Source organism: Taudactylus pleione, unplaced genomic scaffold (assembly GCF_031769625.1).
Source record: "Taudactylus pleione unplaced genomic scaffold, aTauple2 ptg000016l, whole genome shotgun sequence".
Classification (NCBI taxonomy): Eukaryota; Metazoa; Chordata; class Amphibia; order Anura; family Myobatrachidae; genus Taudactylus; species Taudactylus pleione.
In genome coordinates this window covers 26,444,577-26,469,791 of record NW_028284418.1, presented here as the reverse complement: position 1 = coordinate 26,469,791, position 25,215 = coordinate 26,444,577, and the positions used below count along the sequence as shown (strand labels likewise).

General features: G+C 43.1%; 1 protein-coding gene across 1 annotated transcript in view; it reads left to right on the top strand.

The window, feature by feature from the left end:
• Nucleotides 1-23,166, top strand: part of ENPP7 (ectonucleotide pyrophosphatase/phosphodiesterase 7) — a 54,850-nt gene extending 31,684 nt beyond the window's left edge. The window contains exons 2-5 of the mRNA XM_088473345.1: nucleotides 3,673-3,818; nucleotides 11,115-11,738; nucleotides 20,957-21,176; nucleotides 23,027-23,166. Of these exons, the coding sequence (XP_088329471.1) occupies nucleotides 3,673-3,818; nucleotides 11,115-11,738; nucleotides 20,957-21,176; nucleotides 23,027-23,166 (1,130 nt within the window). The remainder of the gene's footprint in view (nucleotides 1-3,672; nucleotides 3,819-11,114; nucleotides 11,739-20,956; nucleotides 21,177-23,026) is intronic.
• The last annotated feature ends 2,049 nt before the right edge of the window (nucleotides 23,167-25,215 follow it).

Below are 25,215 nucleotides of genomic sequence, written 5' to 3'. Positions count from 1 at the left end.
AAGTCAAAAACTATTACATTGAAAATTGTATTATGGGGAAAATAGTATGTTATTAATAAATTAGTGGAGAAATTACTGTTTAATTATATTAAGAGAGCAATATTATTTATTAATTATGTAAAATGGGCAATATTAAGTAATTATTAGTTATTGTTTAAAAAAGCTTTTAATGATGGAGGAAGCACTATAAATTTTATGATGTGGGTACCATTTATATAGCCATAAAATAATAAATTTTTACCTCATCATTAAAAAAAATTGCAATCACCAAATAATTACATCATGCAAATATATTGGAATACTTTATTGAACAAACTTTTTCAGTTGTCATAATTAAAACTTTATTTTCAACATAAATTAGCTGAAGAATTTTCCATGTTTTGCTACCTTTTTTTCTTCAATAAACTTAAAAATGCTACCAAGGAAAGGCTTTAATTGACCTAAAAAAAATAAAAATATGTATATATATATATATATATATATATATATATACACACACTATATGGATAAAAGTATTTGGACGCCTGACCATTAGACCAAAAGGGACTGTAATAATATTGTAGTCAAATACATATACTTTAATATCGAGTTGGTCCCCCTTTTGCAGCTATAACAGCTTCCATTTTTCTTAGAAAGCTTTCCACAAGATTTCAAAGGGTTTCTGTGGGAATTAGTGCTATTAGTGCTATTCATTCTGTAGAGCATTTATGAGGTCAGGCACTGATGTTGGACGAGAAAGCCTGGCTCGCAGTCTCCATTCCAGTTCATCCCAAAGGTGCTTGATGGGGTTGAGGTCAGGACTCTGTGCGGGCCAGTCAAGTTTTTCCACATCAAACTCATCAAACCATGTTTTTATAGTCTTTGCTTTGTGCACTGGGGCACAGTCATGTTGGAGTAGAAAAGGGCTTTCCCCAAACTGCTGCAACAAAGTTGGAAGCATAGCATTGTCCAAAATGTTTTGGAATGTTGAAGCTTAAGATTGCCCTTCACTGGAGATATGTTGCCTAGCCCAAACCCTGAAAAACAGCCCCATACCATTATCCCTCCTACACCAAACTTCACAGTTGGCACAATGCAGTCAGGCAGGTAACATTCTCCCAGCATCTGCCAAATCCAGACTCGCCCATCTGACTGCCAATTAGAGAAGTGTGATTCATCACTCCACAGAACATGTTTCCACTGCTACACAGTCCAGTGTCGGTGTGCTTTACAGCACTCCATCCAATGCTTGGCATTGGACTTGGTGATGATCGGCCATGAAAACCCATTCCATTAAGCTCCCACCGCACAGCTTTTGTGCTTACATTAATGCAACCCATTATGTATCACAAATGTTTGCAAATGGAGACTGCTTGGCTAGGTGCTTGATTTTATACACCTGTGGCAATAGGTCAAATACCTGAATTCAATAATTAACAGGTGTGGCCAAATACTTTTGTCCATATAGTGTGTATGTATGCATATATATATATATATATATATATATATATGTATTAGAGATGAGCGGTTCGGATTCTGTGGAATCCGAACCGCTCCGAACATTGGGGATCCGAGTCCTCCCGAACCCTGTTCGGGTGTTCACCGCCTGACTCGGATCCCCGTTCGGGGCCGGACGGCGGCCGCCTGATGTCGGATTCTCACTAGAGAATCCGACATCAGGGCTCCTATTGTGTAGGGCAGAGCGCTGTGATAGCGGTCTGCCCTACACAGACACAAACACACAGCCGCCAGCGGCAGCTGTGTGTTTGTTACAGCAGCCAATGAGAGTCACACAGACTCTCATTGGCTGCTGTACGGAGGGAGCCGGCTGGAGCTCACACATGAGCTCCATCTTCCAGCTCCCTCCTCAGCGTGTGACTGCAGAGCGGACGGCGCGGGAGCGGGGATACAGGTAAGTTTTATTTTATTTTTTTTTACTTGTGCAAGGGCCGGGAGCGCTACTGGGGGGGGTCTGCTACTGGGGGGGTCTGCTACTGGGGGGGCTATACTACTGGGGGGGTCTGCTACTGGGGGGGCTGTACTACTGGGGGGGGTCTGCTACTGGGCGTCCATACTACTGAGGGGCCTGCTACTGGGGGGGCTATACTACTGGGGGGGTCTGCTACTGGGGGGGCCATACTACTGAGGGGCCCGCTACTGGGGGGGCATACTACTGGGGGGGGCTTACTACTACTGGGGGGGCATACTACTACTGGGGGGGCATACTACTACTGGGGGGGCCATACTACAGGGGGGGCCATACTACAGGGGGGCTACTACTGGGGCAGCCTACTACTGGGGGGGGGCATACTACTGGGGGGCCATACTACTGGGGGGGCTGCTAATGGGGGGCATACTGCAGGGGGGGCCTGCTAATGGGGGCATACTACTGGGTGGCATGCTAATGGGGGGCATACTACTGGGGGGGCTGCTAATGAGGGGCATAGTACTGGGGGGCATTCTACTGGTGCACTGCATAGGGGACCCTACTACTAAGGGGACTGCATAGGGGGCACCACTGCTAGGGGCATTGTGTAAGGGACACCGCTACTGTGGGCATTGTGTAAAAGGGGCACTACTGTGGGCATTGTGTAAAAGGGTCACTACTGTGTGTCGTAACATAAATAAGAGACACTACTTTATGGTGTAATGTGAATCAGGCCCTATGTGTGGTGTAATGTGAATAAGATTTTGCACTGTGACTCCTTGGGCCGTAGCCCACTATGTAAACAAGTACTGTGATTCTGCTGGCCGTACCCCACTGGGTGGGTGCACTACTTTTCATTTCTGCCACTGCTGTGTGGCAATGTGTCATAGATGTGCTTTATACTGTGGTGTCTGTGTCGTTGTGCCGCTGCTTTGTCGCTTAGTAATCAGTCAGCTCACTGCAACCTTTGGCCAATAATGTTGAAAACAATATTATAAGCTGTGATATGGTCTAAATTGACTGGAAATTAATGTTATTGAGGTTAATAATACTCTAGGAAGAAAAAAAAGACCAATTTATGTGATTTTAGCTTTTTTTGTCAATTTTTGTAAAAAAATCCAAATCCAAATCCAAATCCAAAGCCAGTCACCGCAGTTTGGCAAATCCAAATCCGGACGACGAATTAGAACCAAATCCAAATCCGGCAAAAATGGTCCGGCGCACATCCCTAATATATATATATATATATATATATATATATATATATATATATATATATATATATATATGTGAGATGGTAGGTCGCACACAAAACTTCATAATAATGTTATTGCAGGTGCCAGGATCAAGTTCATTACATAGCAAAGTGTCCAATCCAGACAAAAATCCAGCACACCATTCACATTGAAAAAATATTTTAGTGTATCACCAACAGGGTAAAAAACAAGCCACAAAGGTATTTAGATACTTAGCACATATCAAATGAGTTGCAAAAGAGCCGGGGTGGTCCTGGCGGAGGATTTGGCGCGCTGGTTGGCATGGCACAGGTGAGTTCATTTCATGTATTCATGTAAGGGGGTATATAGCATGCTTACGGTTACATTGTTTTTGTGGTTCCCTGAGGAAGGCAAACCTTGTACCCAATTGGATATGCTCCTATATATACATATGTCTTTAAAAAGTGAGGGATTTGCCATTTAAGGAACAATAAAGGTGTGGCTCCCTTTAAAACTGTTTTGTTTTTCTCTGAATACTGTTTGTTGCAGGAAAATACATTGAAAACCATGGAGTTATACACAACATGTACTTCAATACCACCACCGGAGAGAAGAAACCCTATCTTCCAACACAGGGCATATCTGAATGGTGGAACAATGGCAGCCTTCCTATCTGGATCACAGCTCAGAGACAGGTAAGCTTTCCAATAGAATATGTGTATAAGGGATCTATCAATGGTGGCTGTGTGTCTAGGGGGGACCCCACGTCATTTTTTTTAAATAAAATTAACACTTAACAAGCATTTTACAGTAAGATACATGCATGCATCTCACTTATGTATGCATGTATCTGTATCAAAACGAACTGCTCATGTTGAAAATGAAAGCATGAAGCAGTTCTATTCATTTGGGGCTTTGAAGTTCGTTTTGAAGTGGGTTTTGGTGTTTGATTTGTACATGAACATGCAATATTGAACAGCAAATCACTGTTCAAAATCGAACCAAATCGAATTCGATTTAGAAAAGGCTTCTAAAATTGAATTTTAGTAAATGTGGGATTTGAAGAGGGATTTGTACATTAGTTTTGATTCGACTTGAGGTGAGCTAAATCGAACATCAAAACGAAAGTAAAAACGAACCTTGATAAATATACCCCCAAATCTAGTAATTCCAATAATTTTGCTTGCAGGGTTCAGTGTCGTTATAGTTAAGTCCCAAAGCACTGTGTAAATTTGTCAATAAATAAATCTTTTTGGCAAAGTAATGTGGAAGCTGTGCAGAAATAAAATAGCACACTAGCATGTAATGCTGAGGCATATGTCCTTAACGGCCATTGAAACTACTTGAAAATCCAGACATAGATATTTAACGCCTGCTTTTTTGCCAAATGTCACATAGGTTTAAATATGGCATTATGCAATTATTTTGCAAATTTCAAATATTGACAAATGCCAGAGTCCACCTTCCTGAACACATACTGGACAACTGACATTTCCGAGTCTGGGAGCTATAATAGGTAAATATGTGCAGCAAAAATCACCTTCATCCTGTCAGATCTTTCTTTTTTTCTAAATAATTTTTAGGGAGTGGCAGGAGGGTACAATTGTGCTTTAATTAAATTAATCTGCTGCACAAAATACAAAGTACTTTAACGAATGCTGCTTTTATCCAGTGCAGGAACAAACGTGTAATAATTTTAAGCAGGAGCTGTATAATAGGTTGAAAAATAATCCTTGCTGTAAGAAAAAAAAAAAAAAGTTTTTTTATAATCATTTCCACAACACATGCATGTAGCTAACAGCAGGAGGTAACCAGAAAGAAGCATGGATGTGCAAAAGTTTCCACATCAGCAGAGATTATGGAGTATATTTACCAAAGGTCGATTTTAATTTAAAATCGAACAATATCACTGTTGTGTTTCTAGAGCTAAGGGCCCTATTCATCATGAAAAAAATATCATGTGCGATAGTTTAGTTTTGAACTCGCCATGAGTTCTTTGTTAAGCTAAGTCCTATTCATTATCCTAGCATGACTAAAGTATCACTTCCGAAAAGGTGCTATTCCTGCGAAAACATGTTTTCGGAAATGTGATACTTTTTCCCTTTAACTGCACTGTGTCCCCACTCTGCCCAGTCCTCTCTGAGGTGTCCAGTCTACCACCCTTCCCCACCCAAGCTGCTGGGTCCTGTCTACCCCCGCTGCCCGGTCTTCTCAGGTGTCTTGTTCGCCCCCGCCCTGCTGCTTGGCAAGGGTAAGTCTAGCAGTGTCTCAGCATCACAGGTACATGGGAGCGGCCATCTTGCCTCAGGTCACGTGACATAGTGGGCCTATCCTGATGCGTCAGGTGATCTCTCCAGCCACTCACGCTCTGCTGCTGGGTACTTAAGGGGATTTGGAGCTCCCTGTAGTGGCCAGTGCAACCGTGTGTTTCAGCATCAGCTATGAGAGAGTTCCTCCGCTTCTGACTTTAGTCTTGTGCTCTGGTGCTTGCTCTAACTCCTGTTTGGTCCCTGGCTCCCTGCAAACCTGCACCATGCTACCCTGCCTTGCTTCCTGCTGTGGATCAAGTCCTGCTCCTTCTAACTACCCACTCCTCCCTGAACCTGAAGATCCCAAACCTACCCATTCCTTCCTGTTGTTCCCAATTACCTACTCCAGCCTGCACCTGAGTTTTCAGCAACTATTACAGCATTCCAGATTACCCTGCACAGTCAACTCTAAGCATTTTTGGCTTTCCCTTCAGCCATTATCAAAGCATTCCAGGATTAACCTGTTTAGCCATCATCTCAGCATTACCTACTTTCACTTTCAGCAACTATTACAGTATTTCTGGATAACCTTGTTCAGCCATCATCTCAGCATTACCTGATTTCCCTTTCAGCTATTATCACAGTTTTCCCGGATTCCCTACCCTGCTATTACCACTGACTTTCTGGACTTTTCCTTCAGCTCCACAGTTACAGTACCTCAGTAATCAAGACTATTTTAGTTCTGTCACTGATCTGGACATTCATTCATTGCATCACTATTGTTCCTTCGGTCACAGATGTTAATCAGTATTATTCTTGTGCTTGTCTACTAGTATTTACATTAAATAACCCACCTTTCAGCTCCTGTTTCCACAACAAACACAGATCCTAACAACCAGACCCCCTGCTGCCGGATCATACCTGGTGCATCCACCCCGTCCTTCCCTCTGCCGGGGTGCTCTATGCCGGTTCCCGTCCACCAGACCCCCTACTGCCGGATCATACCTGCTGCATCCACCCCCTCCTTCCCACTGCCAGGTCCTCTATGCTGGCTCTCATCCACCAGAACCCCCCTAGACACCCCTGCTGCTGAGTCATGCCTGCACTATCCACAAACTCCCCCCGCCCAGTGCCACCACGGTGTCGGCTGCTCCATGGTCCATGCTGCCGTGTCATGTCTCTTATGTCCGCTGGCTCCAAAGTCTGCCCCGCCTGCTCCACCGTCATACTGCCACCTGCCGGGTCCTGTCTCTGATGTCCTCTAGGCTTCTCCACTGTCACGGTGTCGGGTCCTTTCTCCGATGTCTGCCAGCTCCACTGTCATGCTGCCTGCAGGAGCTGCGCTGGTAATTAATCACTAATCACTAACAGGCAGCTGAAGTTCCCTGTCACTGTCACTTCTCCCCCGGCTCCTCTCGCCTTCCAGCCGAAGACACAGCCAGCAGGTGAGCTCTGGTCATGCTGCGGATGGAGCAAAGGAGCAGAGAGGAGGGAAGCCAAGAACCTGAGGTAGGACACAGACCTTTTATACTGCACAAAGTGCAGGGAGTCAGATGGGTATCATTTGGGGAGTGTGGAAATTATCGGGGGAGAATTGTAACCAGGAGATATCAGTGATATCTTCTCGTTACAAGCTTGATGAATGATCCTGAGCCTTAATTTTTACAAAAGTAGGGGAAAATGTTAATTTTCACCCTCTTTTGTAAAAATTAAGTAATGATGAATAGACCTAAATCACACACTTACTACTACTTAAAATAACAAATTTAAAATTGTCTGTTAGTAAATGTATGATTTAGCCCCAGAAACACAACATCAATGTTAATCAAATTTAATAGATTTTTATCAATTTTAAATCTATCAAAATCGATTAAAATCACCCTTTAGTAAATAAACTTCCACATGTAATATGACAGGGCACAGTCAGTCTCAAGTTGCTGAGTGTGGATGGAATACAATAAAATAAAAACGACAAGAAAAAGAAAAAACCCAACCCACCCTGCATACCTAGGTTCTAGCCGAACTATGGTACACCTAAACCCATAACTAAAACATGAAATTAAGTAACGAAGTAACTAAAGACCACACACAGGACCTGATTCAGAGGCGCTCGCAAAAACTGAGCGCTCGCTCTGAATCAGGGCGGGCGCAGATTTTTTTAGGAGCGGCCTCCAGGCCGCTCGCATAGCTGTGGGTGACCACCCACAGCTATAGCGAGCGGCCATGATGATGGTCACGATGGTCAAGACCATCGCGACCATCGGGCTTGCGACGAGACCCTTGTGGTAGGGTCTCGTGGCCGCAAACCCCAGAGAGCTTCTGGCTCAAATCGAGCCAGAAGCTCTCCCATTGATATCACTGGTGATGTCAGTGGGGCCGCCCACAAACGGTAGGCGTTCGCATGGGAACGCCTCCGTTTGTGAACCCACCCCCCGCCACACCTACAAAATGGGGCGAGCTGTCGATCAACATTGACAGCCGCCCCTTTTGTAATGAGTCCCGGAGCGAGCTGGTGGAATTATCTGCTAGGGGGCATCAGTCCAAATTTTGCCTAGGGCACCAAATTGGCTAGGGCCGGCTCTGGCCAAGTGTGTACCCCACATAAGACCCATGCGTCTTACTGCATAATACACCAGGCCACACCACGCCTCCCTCACATACATTATTTTAAAATAAACTTTAATTGCATTACAGGCTTCCCAATACCATTGTTCACCACTTTATTAAATAACCAAAGGAAAAAATAAAAAAGATCCTCCTGCACATGGCAAATAATACTGCTAAATGGTCTCTTTGCTGGCAGCTAGCATAGTAAATTGCTTATGGTTTGTTACTGAAAAAAGGGAAAGCCTAAGGACTACCAATAATAATTATATAGTGGCATAAAGAATAAAGTTGTAAACGACAATATATAAAGGCTTCAATTTAATGTTATTTTAACATTTTGAATGTTTGTTAAACTCTTCTCCATTATACTGGAGCCGCTGAGATGGCCAAGTTACCACTTCAGTGATCCCAATCTTAATAACACCCCAGCCCCACAGCCCAGAATGATTATGGATGAGCCTCATCCATAATTCATTTGCTGACGGTGAATCTATAAAGTTTGGGCAAGTTTTAGAATCAGCTAAATCATTTTATCCAGTTCTAGTGATGATTCAGATATGTACGCAGATCGCAGATGCAATGCAGGAGGTGCTTATTTCCTACTGACACCTCCTGCTGAATTTGCATTGTAGTTGGACGGTATTGAACAGCTGCTTTCCTGCGGCTGTGCAATACCGACCACATCAGAATCAGGCCCACCATTCAAGAAAAGTAGAGGTTGTGGTTGTAATTAGTTTAGATCTTGAAGTGCTCTCTTTGCCTATACACGGGTTAGGCTAATTTTACCTTACTGGGGTCAGCACCACCGATCCAGGTGGGTTTATTGTGTATCATTGGGAGGGGAGTTTGGATACCTTGAGTGATTGGTGATGGGCTGGCAGTTGGCCACCCTCTAGGATTTGTGTTGAGTGATGGGCTGGCAGTTGGCCCCCCTCTAGGATTTGTGTTGAGTGATGGGCTGGCAGCTGGCCCCCCTCTAGGATTTGTGTTGAGTGATGGGCTAGCAGTTGGCCCCCCTCTAGGATTTGTGTTGAGTGATGGGCTGGCAGTTGGCCCCCCTCTAGGATTTGTGTTGAGTGATGGGCTAGCAGTTGCCCCCCCTCTATGATTTGTGTTGAGTGATGGGCTGGCAGTTGGCCCCCCTCTAGGATTTGTGTTGGGTGATGGGCTAGCAGTTGGCCCCCCTCTATGATTTGTGTTGGGTGATGGGCTGGCAGATGGCCCCCATTTAAGCATATCTTATTTGACCTGATGGTACACTGTGTTCATGTCAAATACTGATTGTTGCATCTTTAGATGCGCCATCGGTCTCACCATGGAAAATTGTACCAGCCCTATGGTAGGTGCAGGTTTTTTGTATGAGTATGGCCTCCTATGTGAACAGTTCAGTGTTTGCAATTGCTTTGAGCAACACTCCCATAACATGCCTGTGACACTCCTATAGTTTGCAACATCAGCATGTGTCCGTTACCTCCCAGTTGCCGCCCAGGAAGCCCCATACACTACCTATACAGTTCTTCATGCGTGCAGCCAAATTGCTACTGTGACTCTGTACGAACATCATCAGGATGCATGTGTGGTGCGCCTCCGACACACGTGCAGAAGAAGAAACATTGGCCGTATGCGTGAATATCGGCATAGTGTGCCACTCAAATCTGGCCCAATAAGTCTCTAAAATGTTTCTTTATTGTAGATAAATTTCAGTGTTATCCTGTGTATAAATGTAGGCTCACATCAGACATTAGAGAGTTCAATGATATCCCAGCTATAACTACATTGTATTATTGGTAGCATAAATCCATAGAATACATCCAATTGACTTTGTCTTCCGTGTGGCCAGCAAGAGGATAACATAGTATCTGCTATCTTTCACAGCACCATAAGATCTTCATGGACTTTTACTTTTTATTCTATGTAATTACTGTACATGTATGTTACATTATTTTTGTGAATTCTGGAATAACCTACTTAAAGCTTAAGTTACTTACATATGTTTGCAGGCCCACAGACACCCGGCCCAGGCCAAGATACTTTCGTGGGGGTGGGGGTGGCCTAATAGCAGGAGGTAACACGGTGCTGCCCGCTGAGGAAGAGGGCACTGTGAGCCCCTCAGCCAGGGGCAAATCAAGGGAGGCGCGCGATCAGTGTGAACACTTCCCCCAAGAGGCAGAAGTGACTGCAGCCTCCATGGCACCACTGCAGCCCAGCAAACAGCAGCACGTGCTGGGCTGTAGAGACACAGGGCACTATGTAATAGGTTCCGATTTCACAGAGATATCTGCTTTTCTGCGAGATGCCGGCAAAATGTAAAGAAGCAACAAGTTATAGGGCTAGTTTAGCCTTATAACTTATTGCTTCTTTAACAGATGGCTCCGTGATATCGGAACCTATTACATAACCCCTACAGGCTGTAGACAGGTAAGGGGGGGGGATTAGAACCCGCTATAACCCCTGCTATATATTGTTATGTGCTCACAAAACAATAAGTATATATTTCCTTCTGTTTTATTAAGCAGACTGTTGGAGCTACTTTATAGTTAAGGGATTTTTGGTTAACCTTAAACTTAATGGATGTTATTAAAGGTGAATTCTGGACATTCTAAGTTGCAGACTTCTAAGGATAAAAATGGAAAACCAGAAAGTCACATTTATAGACATAACATTTGCAACATAAAATGTATAATGGTCATCAACACTGCTAGAGGCTATTGTAATGCATTTACAATACAGAAAATTGGTGCATATAGAGAAATTGGTAAATATTTTCCAAAGATTTCTGTTCTGTATAAAACAATTACAATTTTTAAATCTATGAAGAAAAAGTTACATGTGTAAGTTGGACACTTTGCCCACAAAGGCAAAATATAGAACATTCGTATTAACTTAATTGAAAATAAACAGTTTAACAAAAAATAATAAAATTTAATTTCAAATGAATGAATACAAACCCTCCGGCCTTTAAGTAGCTAATTATTATTAGAAGTTTTTTATTGTCTTGAAATGGTTAATGTCCTTAAATCTCCTAATTTTGCAGTCAAATGCTATTTTAATAATAATTACATTAAAGCTGATGTGGCTTTATTTATTTTCTATTAAGTATTTTCCCATTACTGATATATGATTTTTCTCTGTCAGGGACTTAAAACTGGATCATTATTTTTTCCGGGGGGTAATGCCACATACAATGGTGAAACGGTGTACAAGAGAAGAGTGGAAAAACAAGGTCACAAGTATGACAATGAAACAGAGTGGGAAGAAAATGTTGAAACAGTGATGAAATGGTTCACTGAAGATGATCTGGACTTTGTGGCTCTGTATTTTGGAGAACCAGATGTCACAGGACACAAGTATGGGCCAGAAACTCAGGAGCGCAAAGACATAGTTAGTCAAGTGGACCGCATGGTTGGTCACATACGGCGTCGAGTACAGTACTATGACTTGGAGTCTAGACTCAATATTATTATCATAGCAGATCATGGCATGACTACAGTACATAAAGGTCCTGAAGAGATTGTCCTGAGTAATATCCCAGACTTCTCCATGACAGACTTTCAGTTTCAATTACTGGATTATGGGCCTACTGGGCTTCTACTACCTAAAGAAGGGAAATTGGAAAAGGTTTATCAAGCCTTAAAAGGTGCCCATCCTAAACTGCACGTGTACAAGAAAGAAGATTTTCCACCTAGACTGCATTTCTCCAATAATGCAAGAATCACTCCTTTAGTACTATATGGTGACCCAGGGTATGTTATCCATTCGGTAAGGTTTTTTTTTTCCTTACTTTTAACAGTAAAATATGATTGTATGGCATCTAACATATTAGTTATTTTGTGCCTATATCATTTTCCACTATTCATTCATTCTCATTCACACGAATGTGGTTTTCATGTGCTGTATGTGCTGTATGTTAGTGATTTGAAAGCGATGAACATTCGGTAATCTGTATTTGTACAGAATTATGTTCACTCCTGGGCAAATAGGGAACATTTCTCACTTGTTTATACCACAACAACACACTAGACTATACAATCTACAAAAAAATAAAACATTTTGGGACGGAATTTGGAATAATCAGTTAAAAATGGAGATTGTCTGTATCTGGGGGTTTTTGAGAATTAGGCCAATATACTGTAATAGCCTACAAATTGCAAGAATCTGTGAAATTACGGTCATTTAGTCTGTAGATTCAAAGTGGCAATGACTTAAATGGCAAAATCAACCTACATATGGGCCTTTTTCCAATGGGTATAGTGTTCAATAGTATAGTCATAAACTCGGTGACACAACATCCAAGCATTGGTGATTAAAGATAGGTTTAATAGACAAATTACATAGGAAGGCAAAGTGTTTGTAGCAGAGGTACCTGGGCCCTTACAAACAGGTACATTTATACACAATAAAAGGCATTGAACAATATCAAATAAATTATTATAAGTAATATATACTGTAGTGAGACTGTTCACCTGTGACATACAATAATAAATTGGTCCAATAGTATTTACTAGTGAAAAAGCCCCTATTGTGTTGACTTGAAACTATAGGCTGAATTCAATTAGCCTTGAATTGTTAATTACACACAATGCAGTGCCCCCGGGGCTATTCAATTACAGCCCGTGGCAGCCACTTAACACAGTCTGTTGCCAGGATTTCTGACAGCCTTAGTAGTTTCTAGTCCTGACTGTTGCTAGGCAGTAGGAAACCTGTCAGTATTATGAAGGCATTCAACTGCAGCCAGTCTGTAATCAAGCTCTCAGTGTTTGTGCAGTTCAGCTGCAATTGCAATCAAGGAGGATGGCTTGCATTGGTTCATCTTCCAGTTAAATTGCAGGAAGTCTCAGCATTTCCTGCCAGTGATAGCTTATACCTCAGTGTGGCTGCCTGGTCCATTCCATGTGTATCATTGTTCTGGTCTCCTGATCTGCATATGCCCAGCCGTGTCTATTTCAGCCTTGCACACCTAGGCTGACACAGTGAATATCATCTCTGCTGCTGTGTTTCTGCAAATACTAATATCTGCCCTGCACAAGTGGACTATATATAAGTAAAAACTAGAAGTTTCTATATCCCAGCTTGAACGTGTTGTCTTTGGAGTACTGCCATTCTGTACATATATATATATATATATATATATATTTATTTATAAATCACAGGTGCTCTACACTCACCATAATAACTAACAATAATAATAATACACATAATATACAGTGGGGTTTTGGTTCATGAATTGATCAATGCATTTAAGCTTGCAGCCCCTGTCACGGGACCCCACTTTACTGCAAGTCCCTACTCTATTGAGAAAGAAAAACTGGTGCACTAACCACTCAGGTCTAGTCTAATATAGAGACTTGCTGCTGACACCAGAGGGATACCTGCAAATCATCCTCAAAAAGGAACAAGAATACAAATAAGGTGTCTATGCTAATCACTTTATAAAAAACATAGGCTGTGAAAATTATAAATATATTGTTTTATTAAACATATGAAAAAATGAACTGCAGTTCAACTCTAAAAACATATGTAAACATTGCACATTGAATGAAAAAAGAGATAGAATGTTACATTAATAATCTAAACACATGCTGTTTACAATATATCATAGGAAATAATATAGATGTTTTAAACTCTATGTAGAGCCTTGATGGTGATCAGCATTTTGTGATCACATTTTCTCATGCACCCCTTTAAACCTGTTTAATCTAACTTATATCAGCTGTTTTCCTAAGTGCTTTGCAACAGGTGTGCTTGGTGACTGTCTCATGTTTAAAAGCAAAGTTGTTGCGAGCTTTAAACCTTGATAGCATACCCTGAGTTTAACACTAAAGTGATGGCTAGTTGCATGTTATAATTCTGAGCAATAGAGTAGGGACTTGCAGTAAAGTGGGGTCCCGTGACGGGGGCTGCAAGCTTAAATGCATTGATCAATTCATGAACCCAAACCCCACTGTTTATTATGATTGTTAGTTATTATGGTGAGTGCAGAGCCCCTGAAATTTTTATTTAAACAATGTGGTCACATAATATGTTGCACCCCATGGTGAGTGCCGTGGATTAGTGCTTTTATATATATATATATATATATATATGTGTGTGTGTGTATGATTTGTTGGATTATGTGCTGCTGGTACAAGTCTTGCTGTGTGGATTATTGTGTCTGCCTTCTAATTGACCTATTTGCTATCCAGACTAAAGCTGGCCACACACTAGACCCACTTACATCCAACCAGCCAAATTGTTAATTGGTTGGAATGAAAATCTGGTAAGGTACGGGAGTAACTGATGATCAGCAATTTGCTCCTAAATGCCAGATAACAGGTGAAATGGTCGTTCAGACAAGTTTGTTAAATGTTTGATCTAAACTATTTGTTCAAACAACAGTTTTTATCCATTTTCCAGCGTTTGGGAGCAAATTGCTTATTGTTAGTTACTCACATACCTTAAAAGATTTTCATTCCAACCAATCAACTAGTTGGCTGGTTGGACACAAAATCTTTAGATGTGTGGCCAGCTTAACTGTCTTGCAATTAACCCTGTGGATGCTGGTTCTGATTCTGCAATTACCCTGACCCTGTAAAGTATCTGTATCTACTCCAGCCAATATTCTGTGATTGCCCTTGTATTGTATAAACCCCTACTGCCTGAGCTTAAGACCTGGTGGCCATCTAGGTGCCGGTGAGTGTATTCAATTCTATGGGAACAATGGGTAGTTGTTATAGGCTGAAGATCTCAGTAGGAGTCTCTAGGGCTCTTATATATAACATAACATTTCTGTTCACCACCTCCTGAGGCTTGAACAGAAATCTGTGTTAAATAGGGCTTTCTGCCTTTATCGCTGCAGCAGCAAATATAGTGAATACTTATATCGGAATCTATGGGTTAACGCACATTAGCGGCAGAGTTATGTGTGAGGAAAGGGGCTGTTAATTGAATAATCTCAGGATGTAAAAGTCCAGGGCTATAACCCTTTTCCCTGTGCAGTAGATTAGCAAGGCTATTTGAATCCGGCTGTATATCTCTTCATAGTTGTGGAAGTGTATCTTGATCTGTCTTTATCAGTAACAGTAAGATCTTAAGTGCATGAGCCAAGAATGTCATATATTGTAGATAAGACCTTCTTTATCCCTTTGTAAATGTTGGAGATGGGCCTTTATTAAATGGATATAAACTGTCTTTCTTTTCATGTTTGCTGGTTCATTTTATGTTCACTAAACCTGAATAACATTTATTTTCTGCTGGCAATTAAATGTTTGTGTTAGAGTTATGTATCATTAAATATATTCTCACACACCATAGCAGAGATCCTAGATAGAGATTTACAATAATATTCACTACATAGAATTTCTTTCCAGCCACTTAAGCCCAAATACTACTATATATTTATACAGTATGACTATGCCATACAGCACATAATTAGATACCCATAACACATCACAGGAACAACGATACTGCGCTTATATCAGGGAACATTACACACATAAGTGAAGCTTAATTTGTTATGCATTTAACTAACAGGGACTGGCTGGCAAAATATATGCTAGCTTGCAAGTATAAAGCACTGGCCTATGAGCAGCGATTCACACTTAAAAGGTAGTTTTAGGAATAGCACACAGGCTAATTCATCAAAGAGCAAATATCCCTTTCACTGAAGGGCATTTTCTAGAGCCAAAGTGCTTCGATTTGCCCTATATATTATTAGGGTTACTGTCAGCAATAACCCTCTTGTTGAAGCCTATTTATCCCCCATTGAGGCTGTACTCCATGTTCTGTTGACACCATCATCAACATTGTTACCAGGACAGCATTGTTTATGTCAGTTTTACTAATTTATAAAAAGGAAAGTGTAACCTACGCAGTACGCCCAACATGGCTGCCTCACCTGCTAACTTTGTGTGTAGGTAGAAAAATCTTTGGAACTGATGCCCCCAAATGGCTGTCTCACCTGCACATCTAAACCTCCGTTCATGATTTCTGTAAAGTGCATTGAGGGCCTGATTCAGAGGTGTACACTATCGCAGCCACTTTTTGTAGAGTTGCAGTGGCAAGTATATGCAAATGCTAGTTTGAGCCTTCCCCTTGTGTACTAGCAAGCGCAGGACTGTGCAAGTCCTTCGGATGCCCACTTTCAATGCCCGTCTACAGTGCAGTTCCGCCAGTGGTTCTGAACACTCCAACATACTGTAGGTGTGTCATCACATTCACCATAGACCCTTTCACCAGCCTATGGTAGGCGCAGTGTCTCCTTCTGAATTTCCTCTGAACATGACCTCTGCGGCTGTGTGTCTGAGAATGCAGCTACGCTCACTGACAAGCTGTGACACTCCCATAACACGCCCATAAGACAGCCTTTTGTTGCATACATTTCAGGCCACCTCCCCGTCACCGCCCAGGAATGCCAATGGCTTGCTTTGCCAGTTCTAATGCCAGCGACTCACTACACAACAGCAGGTTTCTGAGTACACTAGGGAACACATGCACCATTGAGGTTTTCAAGACTTTTCGCACATGCACAGTTGCATATAACCGCTCAACATCGGGATCGTGCAAAAATCGGCAATGTGTCCACCACTGAATCAAGCCCTGAGTCCTTTTGGAATAAAGTGCTATGTAAATAAAAAGGATCCGGTCTAAAGATCTACAATAAAATGGTCGACAATGTATAGATAGAGACCAGATGTTAGACAGTCAATAGGTCGACAAGGACAAAAGGTCGACACACAAAAGGTCAACGTGTAAGAATAGTCGATGTAAAAATGGTCGACAATTTTTTTTTTTAAGGTTAGGCACTTACCAGAGGATTGGGGTTAGGCACTTACCCCGACGGTTAGGGCTAGGCACCAGGAGGGAGGGTTAGGCACTTACCAGGAGGGTTAGACACTAGAAGGGATGGTTAGGGTCAGTCACCTACCCCGACGGTTAGGGTTAGGCACCAAGACAGAGGTCTAGGCACCAAGGGAAGGGTTAGGGTGAAGACTAGGGTTAGAATATAAAATAAAAGTGTTGACCTTCTTACATGTCGACATTTAGTGTGTCGACCTTTTGTCCCTGTCGACTTATAGACTGTCTAACATCTGGTGTGTGTCTATACATTGTTGACCTTTTTACTGTAGTTCTTTCAATCCACACCCTAAATAAAAGTATTAAATATTATTAATTATACAAACTACACTATAGCTGAACAGCACTGCTGCGCTTTTGCTTGAACCACAATTTGTGCATTACCAACAGTCCGATAAAATTCAAGATCGCTCATGAGGTAGATATGAAAACAGCAGTTCAAGTGGAAAAATTAAGCTAATGTGCTAATGCCGTATAATGCTAACCTTAAAAAATAAACATCACTAATTTAAATAGGTTAATTTTAAGTTAAAAAATGTTCATGTAAACTGTATAAAAATTTAACCTATACTGATAACCTATTTTTTAATATTAACAATAATAATGATAATATTATAATATAATACTAAACATACACTTACCTGGATAATGTCTTTCTTCCTCAATTTTTTATTTTTTTATTTTTCTTTAGTTTTCTTTTCTAACTGGACACTTCTGCTTATTTATCTTCTTGTTTTCCTTTCATAGGGTGGGATTTTTGGCTCCTATATTTGCATATTAATTAATATAGGAGCCTGCTATTATGAATGAGGCTCCCATTAATTTAATTTATCTGTGGGAGGGGGCACTTGTGGGATACTAAGCGACACAGCCGCTAGCTACAATGCGGCCGTGTCACTAAACTTCACAAGATTGTTGTCAGAGTATAGTAAAATTTGGCTGCATCACTATATTTGCTAATACAGAAATGGAAATACAGGGCTACTGTAACCTACTCACGGAAGCCGTGCATGGCACGTGCCATCGCCCATGCTGAGCATAGGCAGCCCATGACTGCATTAACCACTGGACCACAAGGGACTCAGGCTGCCGGGAGTGGCCAAAGACATTCAATAGCGGTGCCACCTGGGAGGCACATGTCCCTGTGTCACCTGGCCCAGCTCACCCTTGCTCCTTAAAATACCACATTAATAACAATCTTACATACTTATACATGATATAAAACAATTACTCCCTCGTAGCACTGAAGTCAAGGGTTTGATTACCATCAAGGTCCTTTCTGTACAAAGTTTGAGTTTCCATGGATTTCCTCCGATTGCTCCGGTTTCCTTCCACACTCCAAAAACTTACTGGGATCAGGCATAGAACGAGTGCTACTAATTGCTATAAATGGCCTATTTGAGATTTTCAAATTGTGTTGAAAATCTTTACTATTTTTTTCTTCCATAAATTCTTGGTGCATACTTTAATTTATATATCCTGCAAATTTCACAGAAATCCAACTAAAATATGATGCGATCTGAGACACATTTTTGCCTCAACAAAGAGGAAAAACATTGTTCCTAGGAGCCATTCAGATGATGACACCGCACAATTGTGGATGTGTGGTGGGTACTACCTAACTAGATCTGGATGGCCAGCCTATGAAGAAAAACAACCATGCTGCACTCCACCCACAACAACAAGGGACACGCACCTTGAAGAGAAAGCAGAAGAGTGTAGGACTTCATGCACTTCCAGATTGAGGGTGTACGGCGCAAGCCATGGGAATACCGCATCGCGAGTCAATCTGCTCTATGGCAGAAGACTATGGGTGTCTAGCAGGGAAAATGTTCCCCCACAGACACCTTGCTTGCACAAGTGCAAACATCAGAGGAGAAGAAAGCGCCTTAATATATCACAAGGAGCGGGGCGCAGCTAGACCAACACAAAAAACTCTATTTTGCGGTATGTCCATTGGCGGATCTTACCTAGGGGCTGCAAGGCTGCAGTCTCCCCAGTAAAATCAGCCACTTCAGTGAGCCAGTGCACTCCGTGACTGCACTGGCTTCACTGTGACTGGAGGTGGCTTCCCATTGGAAGTGCCACCTGCCAGTCATGCTGTAGACAGGCAGCCCCAGGGGCAGGTGTCTCCTCCCCCTGGTTCTTCCAGTCCGGGCTGCGATCAGCAGAGAGCGGCTTCCAGTGGAAGCCGCTGCTCTGGCTTTTGGGCAGCCCTACAGGGCTTCTCAGGGCTGCAACCAATGCAGCCCCAAGAAGAGCTGGTGTTGTGCTAGCGCCGCTTATGCGCCGGTCCAAACACCTGCCTGATTCATTGACCAGGCATCGGGACCCAGGCCAGCAGCAGCGGCAGCCCCCCTCAGGTAAGAGGGCAGGAGCCGTTGCTGGGCATGTCTATTTCAAACTGCACTTTGCTTGATTACATTACTAATGTCACACACAGCAATGCCCTCCCACAAATGTGCCTAAGTAGCTAGAGTCTACCACCTCTAATGGTCTGTCTGCCTCCTCTCATTGTCTCTTGTAGCTTTGATGCTTGAAAACTTCTCTTGGGCAGTGGAGAGCAAGTGTCAGCTCTTTTGCCCAAGGGCCCCATACACTAGCCCAGAGCTCTTCCTCATTTGTCTCTGTACCTGCTGGCCTTCACCTCAATGGCAAGGAGCGTGTAGGCTGTTTTACTAAAGAGCAGCCTTTAGCATCCTTCTTTGTTTGACATGCCATCTATTATTTTTTTGCATTTCTTCTTCTTGCCGGCACTACCTCTTCTCCGCTTCTGTGCTATCTTCTTTCTTTGGGTGCTCTTCTCTGTCCCTCTGCCTTATCGAACTGAACTCGCTCAGCTTGCAATGCCTAATATAAGTCAAGAGAGAGGATAGGGTTTGTTACGTTGCGTTGCCAAGATTCAGAAGGTTGCCATCGAGCTCCCTTTAGCTTCCCATTGGACCATTTGTTTCTTAAATTATTTTGAAAGATCCAAAAAAGGAGAGGTCAGGGTGGGAGGGCGGGGGCATGGTACTACTAATTGTGTATCATGGGCCGCAATTTGTGTTGTGCATAATACACAGAGACTAGAGCTGTGTTATGTTTCTAGAACACAGCAAGGCAGGCACTGCACTCTACTCCTAAAGATACAACTTTAAACACAAAGTTCAGTTCAGCATGGTAGCTGTGAAGTTCCACTTGATCAGCTGAACAAAAGCACTTCATTACCAGGATCTTCACTACTTTTCCCTTGCACCCCATGGAGCAATAGACAGTAATGTGCACAGATGGGTATTGTGGTGCTGTCTGGTGGCACATCACTATGAACTGAATTCCCCTCAAAGAGACACAGTGATGCTTAACGTGATGATGCACAGAAAGTATATTTCTGCAATACACAAAGACACTGCATACCTCCCAACTATTCTGATTTAGGGCCTGATTTAGCTTCAGACGGAATTGCAAAGCTGCACACAAGCAGCTTTGCAATTGCGTCTGTGCAGATTTGCTAATGCAGCAGGAGGAATTACGCCACCTGCTGCATTATGTATCCAAGCTGCGTTATCCAACGCAGCATCGGATACTCTGCGGAACATCGCCCGGCTAATGAGAGGAAGAACCCAGGAAATCTCCCATCAGCTGACGGAGATCCTGGCTTCTTCCCTCCCCCCCAACAGCAGCGACACGCCTCTGTTTCGGAAAACTGAGGCCATCTCTGTCCCCTCCCCGCCCACAAATGGCAGCAGACTGTCAATCACTGACAATCTGCTGCCAGTCTCCGTGCGGGATCGCAGACCCATTCTGCACATGCGATCATCGGGAATCTGCATTTAGCTGTGCACTAGCATGCACTGCTGAATAAGGTCTTTAGATAGGACAGTCCTGATTTATTGAGACCAATTTAACTTAAAGAGAAGCTTCCAATAAATAAGACTTTATACACATATAGTTCATATTTATGGGGAAAGCATTCAAATTAAGATGCAATCCATTATCGTCTTTAAACCCCTGGAACCAGAGTTCTATACAGTATATAAATATTTGTTATGTATATGTTTGCTATTAAATCTGTATTTTATTTTATCAGAATTTTTACGTGTAAACAGTGTTGTAATGAATGGTAAAATAGTTCTCCTAACCAAATCTTCCTTATTACTTCGCAGTTTTTTAAGTTCCAGTTTAATAATGGTGAACATGGATTTGATAATGAGGCCATGGACATGAAAACTATATTCCGAGCTGTAGGCCCCTCTTTCAGAAAGGGACTGCTTGTGGAGCCATTTGAGAGTGTCCATGTATATGCCCTAATGTGTAAACTGTTGGGAATAACACCAGAGCCTCACGATGGATCACTGGAGGTTACACAGAACATGCTGCTGACAGGTTTGAATCTATATTCAGTAATGATATACTGTAGGATCACAGCGCAATAGATAATATGAATTCCTTTTCTATGTTTGAATGGCCAGGGTTGTACAGAGATCTGTCAGGCCCCGCTACTGAGGAGGGGAACCGAGAGTGGCGGCATGTCCAGCGGTGGCCCGTCTAGGCCTATTTTTTCTATCGGGTAATCTCATACTTATCTACTCCTAGAGAAGCCCGGAGAGGAGATGAGATGAAGGTAGCAGCTGGTGGGGCCGGGGCTGGACTTTCATTAGGCCCCACTGCTTATGCAGCAGAGAGGGACAGATATAAATATATGGTGAGAGAAATCTGTGAAAATGGGGGTAGATGGGCAGGTGAGGAGGGGGGAAGCTACTTGCATTCCCTTCTGCCGGGACTGTACAGTGCATAATAGTCTTGTCCAATGAACAAAGCCAGGGGATGGAGGAGGAGATAAAGGGAGAGGGGGGGATGCAGGCACGGTTACTGCTATTTACTATGTGGCTAAAGGACCTCTGTGATGTATCCACCACGTGACTGCTGCAGGAGGCTGGAACGCTCCTGCGTTACCATCCACTAGGGCATAGAGGGGGAATAAATATTTGTGGGGAGCGTAGCGAGCCACCGTGCCCGAAGCATTGCGAGTGCAGCGAGCCCGCAAGGGGACACTTTTGGTCTCCCGGTAGCATCCCCGCCCCTCCCCCTTTCAGGCCGGGTCACGTCACAGGTCCATCAGCCTTGTATAGTCTAGACCTAACCATGCAGGCAAAGTGCAATATCCAGTGCTGCCTTTGTAAATGGCCACACACTGCCATTCTAATGCCAGGAACACACTAGACGATATGTCATCCGATCCGACAGATTGTGCCAGATGTGTCACCAATCGGCCAGTGTGTACCTGTTATGTCGCAGACGATGCGCACTCCCATGCATCATCAGCAACATCGCCCATCGGACTTGCAGGCCATGCTGCCGAATGTAGCATGGCCCCTGCTGTCGCTGCCGGGTCCCTCCGTACGCGACATCGGCGCTGGGTACACATCATTTAGTGTGTACCTAGCTTAAGGCTACAGCCAATGTGGCGCAAGATACAGTAGAATTTGGCATGCCAGTCCGAATAACTTGGCACTCCTGCTCCTAGGTGACCCTAGAGATTATGGCCAAGCCACTCTTGGCTGTAACAATGGTATTGTGATGGTAGGATGGTTCGTGTACTGTAGTTACAACATGTATCATGTATATTATTAGAATGTGTTCCTTAATTGTCAAAAGGATTAGAAATCACACACACACACACACACACACACACAGTCTCTAAAATATTCGTATGTTTAAATGGTAGCCTGCATATGAATCTACAGTATTTAAATCACAGACATATATTGAAATTCTATGGGAAAGGTTTTCTTGACAGAAATAATACTAATGAGGCAGGGGTGTTTTAACTACCTATGTTGCTGCAGCCACCCCCCTCCACCCCACTTCAGGTTACCTCGTTGGGGCAGTGAGATATAAATCTGCCAATGTCTTCTCGAATATGGTGCCTGCACAGAACATAGCAGAACTCTGGCACAGTGATAGAGCCTTTGCTATCTTCTGAGTCTGTATCATATTTCTGAAGACTTCATTGGAAATATGGCACAGCCAGTAACCAGAGGTGTTCGGTCAACGGCAAAATGTGTTGTTGAAATGCCCGATAACATGGTAAGTTTCTGTTCTGGGTGCAGGGTGCACCCTGCAGCCATTCCTATATAGCACTGCAATTAGGAGAATGTATCTGATAGTGCCATGTTACCAAGATGTAACTGACAAAAATGAAAAGTATCTATCTGAATAAATTTCTCTTTTAGAGACTAAAAAGGACGGTTTCCCGGATGAAATTTTAAACGGAACAATTGGGCTATCCGCCGCAGCAGGAGTTCTCTTACTTATTTTCATCATTACCACAATAACTGTGTCTGTAAAGAGGCACAAAAAAAGAAAGAGGTGAGAAATTCAGACCAAACGTTACAACAACTTTTTTATTGTTAATTTTATCACATACACAAAAAAAGGAGGTGTCTTAATAATGTGTCTAATAAATGCTCCCATGTCACACATAGACGGCCTGCTTCAGAGGCGCACGGAATTTGAATGCGCTGCCGATGTTCATGAACTTAAGCAGTTATTTGCCACTGCGCATCTGTGAAAAGTCCTGAAAACCCCTAAAACGCATGCACAAAAAAGCTCTTGCAATCAGGACAGACTGTATCCCATATGGGACGGCAAAGTAATGGGCGTTTCTGAGTGGTGGCCTGAAGTGAATGCAAAAAAAGTCAGTCTCATGGGCGTGTTAATGGAAGTGTCACGGGCATGTCAGTGAAAGCGTCTGCGTTCTCGAACGAACACTTGCAGCCACAGAGGCCATGATCAGACAGTGACACTGCAACCTGCCATAGGGCTGGTGCAGTGTGGATGTTGCACCTGATGGTGCTCCGATGGGGGCATGTGAAGAATCACTGACGTTGTTACAGCACACAGAGACAATGATGTGGGCGTTTCAGGGCTTGCTCATTTAGATGCAGGCTACTACACCCGTAGAGGGCTGAAACTAGCATTTGCATTTTATCGCAGCAGCGTCCACTTCTAAATCAGGCCCAACATGTAAATAAGCACAAATACTGACAAATCCGTCACTTACCACTTTATGAATCCAATAGGAATCTTCCTGCAGTAGTCCAACTAGTCAATAAGAATAGATGATTGCAACTTATCATAGTCAGAAATCTAATGAACGATGTAAAATCATCTAGGTCAATGTGCACACAACCAATAAGGGGCCTGACTCAGAGATGTACTGCTAAAATATGCTAGTGCATCAGCCGGCGGAATTTATATTGAGACGCCTGCTGGAGCCATAGTAGCTGCCTGTAACTGCATACACAAACGTAGCATTGGATGCAGATCTGGAAATCATCGACTTCTCGAGTGAGTCTATGGTCACTCAGAATGGCCGTGGTAACTGAGAATCTGGAGCTTTGTTTTCTGCGTGTGCGATCGCAGACACTGGCTAATAGATGCCCAGGAAACGGTCCGGCCGGAACTCCCCATACCACACACAAAATGGTCTCTTCCTGTTATTAATTGTGAGTGAATCCTCACAGGGAGCGCGATCACAAGTCATTCGCTGTGCGTGCGCAATGCGGCTGTAATGCTTGCGAAAACCACCGATAATCGCTCAACTGTGTGATCATCGGAATAGCCTTCAACTCTGAATCAGGCCCTAAAAGCGCTAAAGAGTGCTCTTAGGGTCATCATCATCCTCACATCTCGGTACCCACAGAAGATCTGTATACTAAGAGGTGTATCTGGAAAAGCGTCCAAGTCTCATTAGTTACAGATGTGTCCTCTTGCCGTTCACGCTACAAATGTGCGTACGCATCACACCATGCAATTAGCCGTGGCCGCGCATTCCTATGGAGTCGCGGGTGCGAACGCAGCGCACGTATCCGCTCGCGGGTATGCTTCTCGAGACATGTGTGGCGCGATTTTTCACGAAAGAGGCAAAGTAGCAAAGCAGCAAAGGTCACTTCTGTATCATCTCAAGGGGACGTGTTACACTTTTGTCTCCATACTCAATATACAATGCAAGTGTGAGATATGTACATATCTAAATTTACATTTACATGTTGGTGCGCATGTGCAGTATGTAAATACGTATATTTAATAGAGATGAGCAGTTTGGTTCTATGTTGCAATATCGGTGCTACCGCAGAGTGAACATAGGGCCTGATTCAGATTTGTGCACTAATGCTGCTGCTGCTGCAAATGTCGGGATTTGTATTGCGATGCCTACCTGCGGCTTTGCAAATCCGAGCATCTGCATACAAAGATGTAGCATTGGTCACAAATCATTTATCACAGTTCTGATTAACCCTATGGCAGAATAGGCGCGGGAATTAAGATGCTGGAGCCATTTTCACTGCATATGTGATCGCCCCGAAAATGGCTGCTACACGCCTTTGTTCTTTGCTGCCACTTCCCTTTACCTCCAACAAAC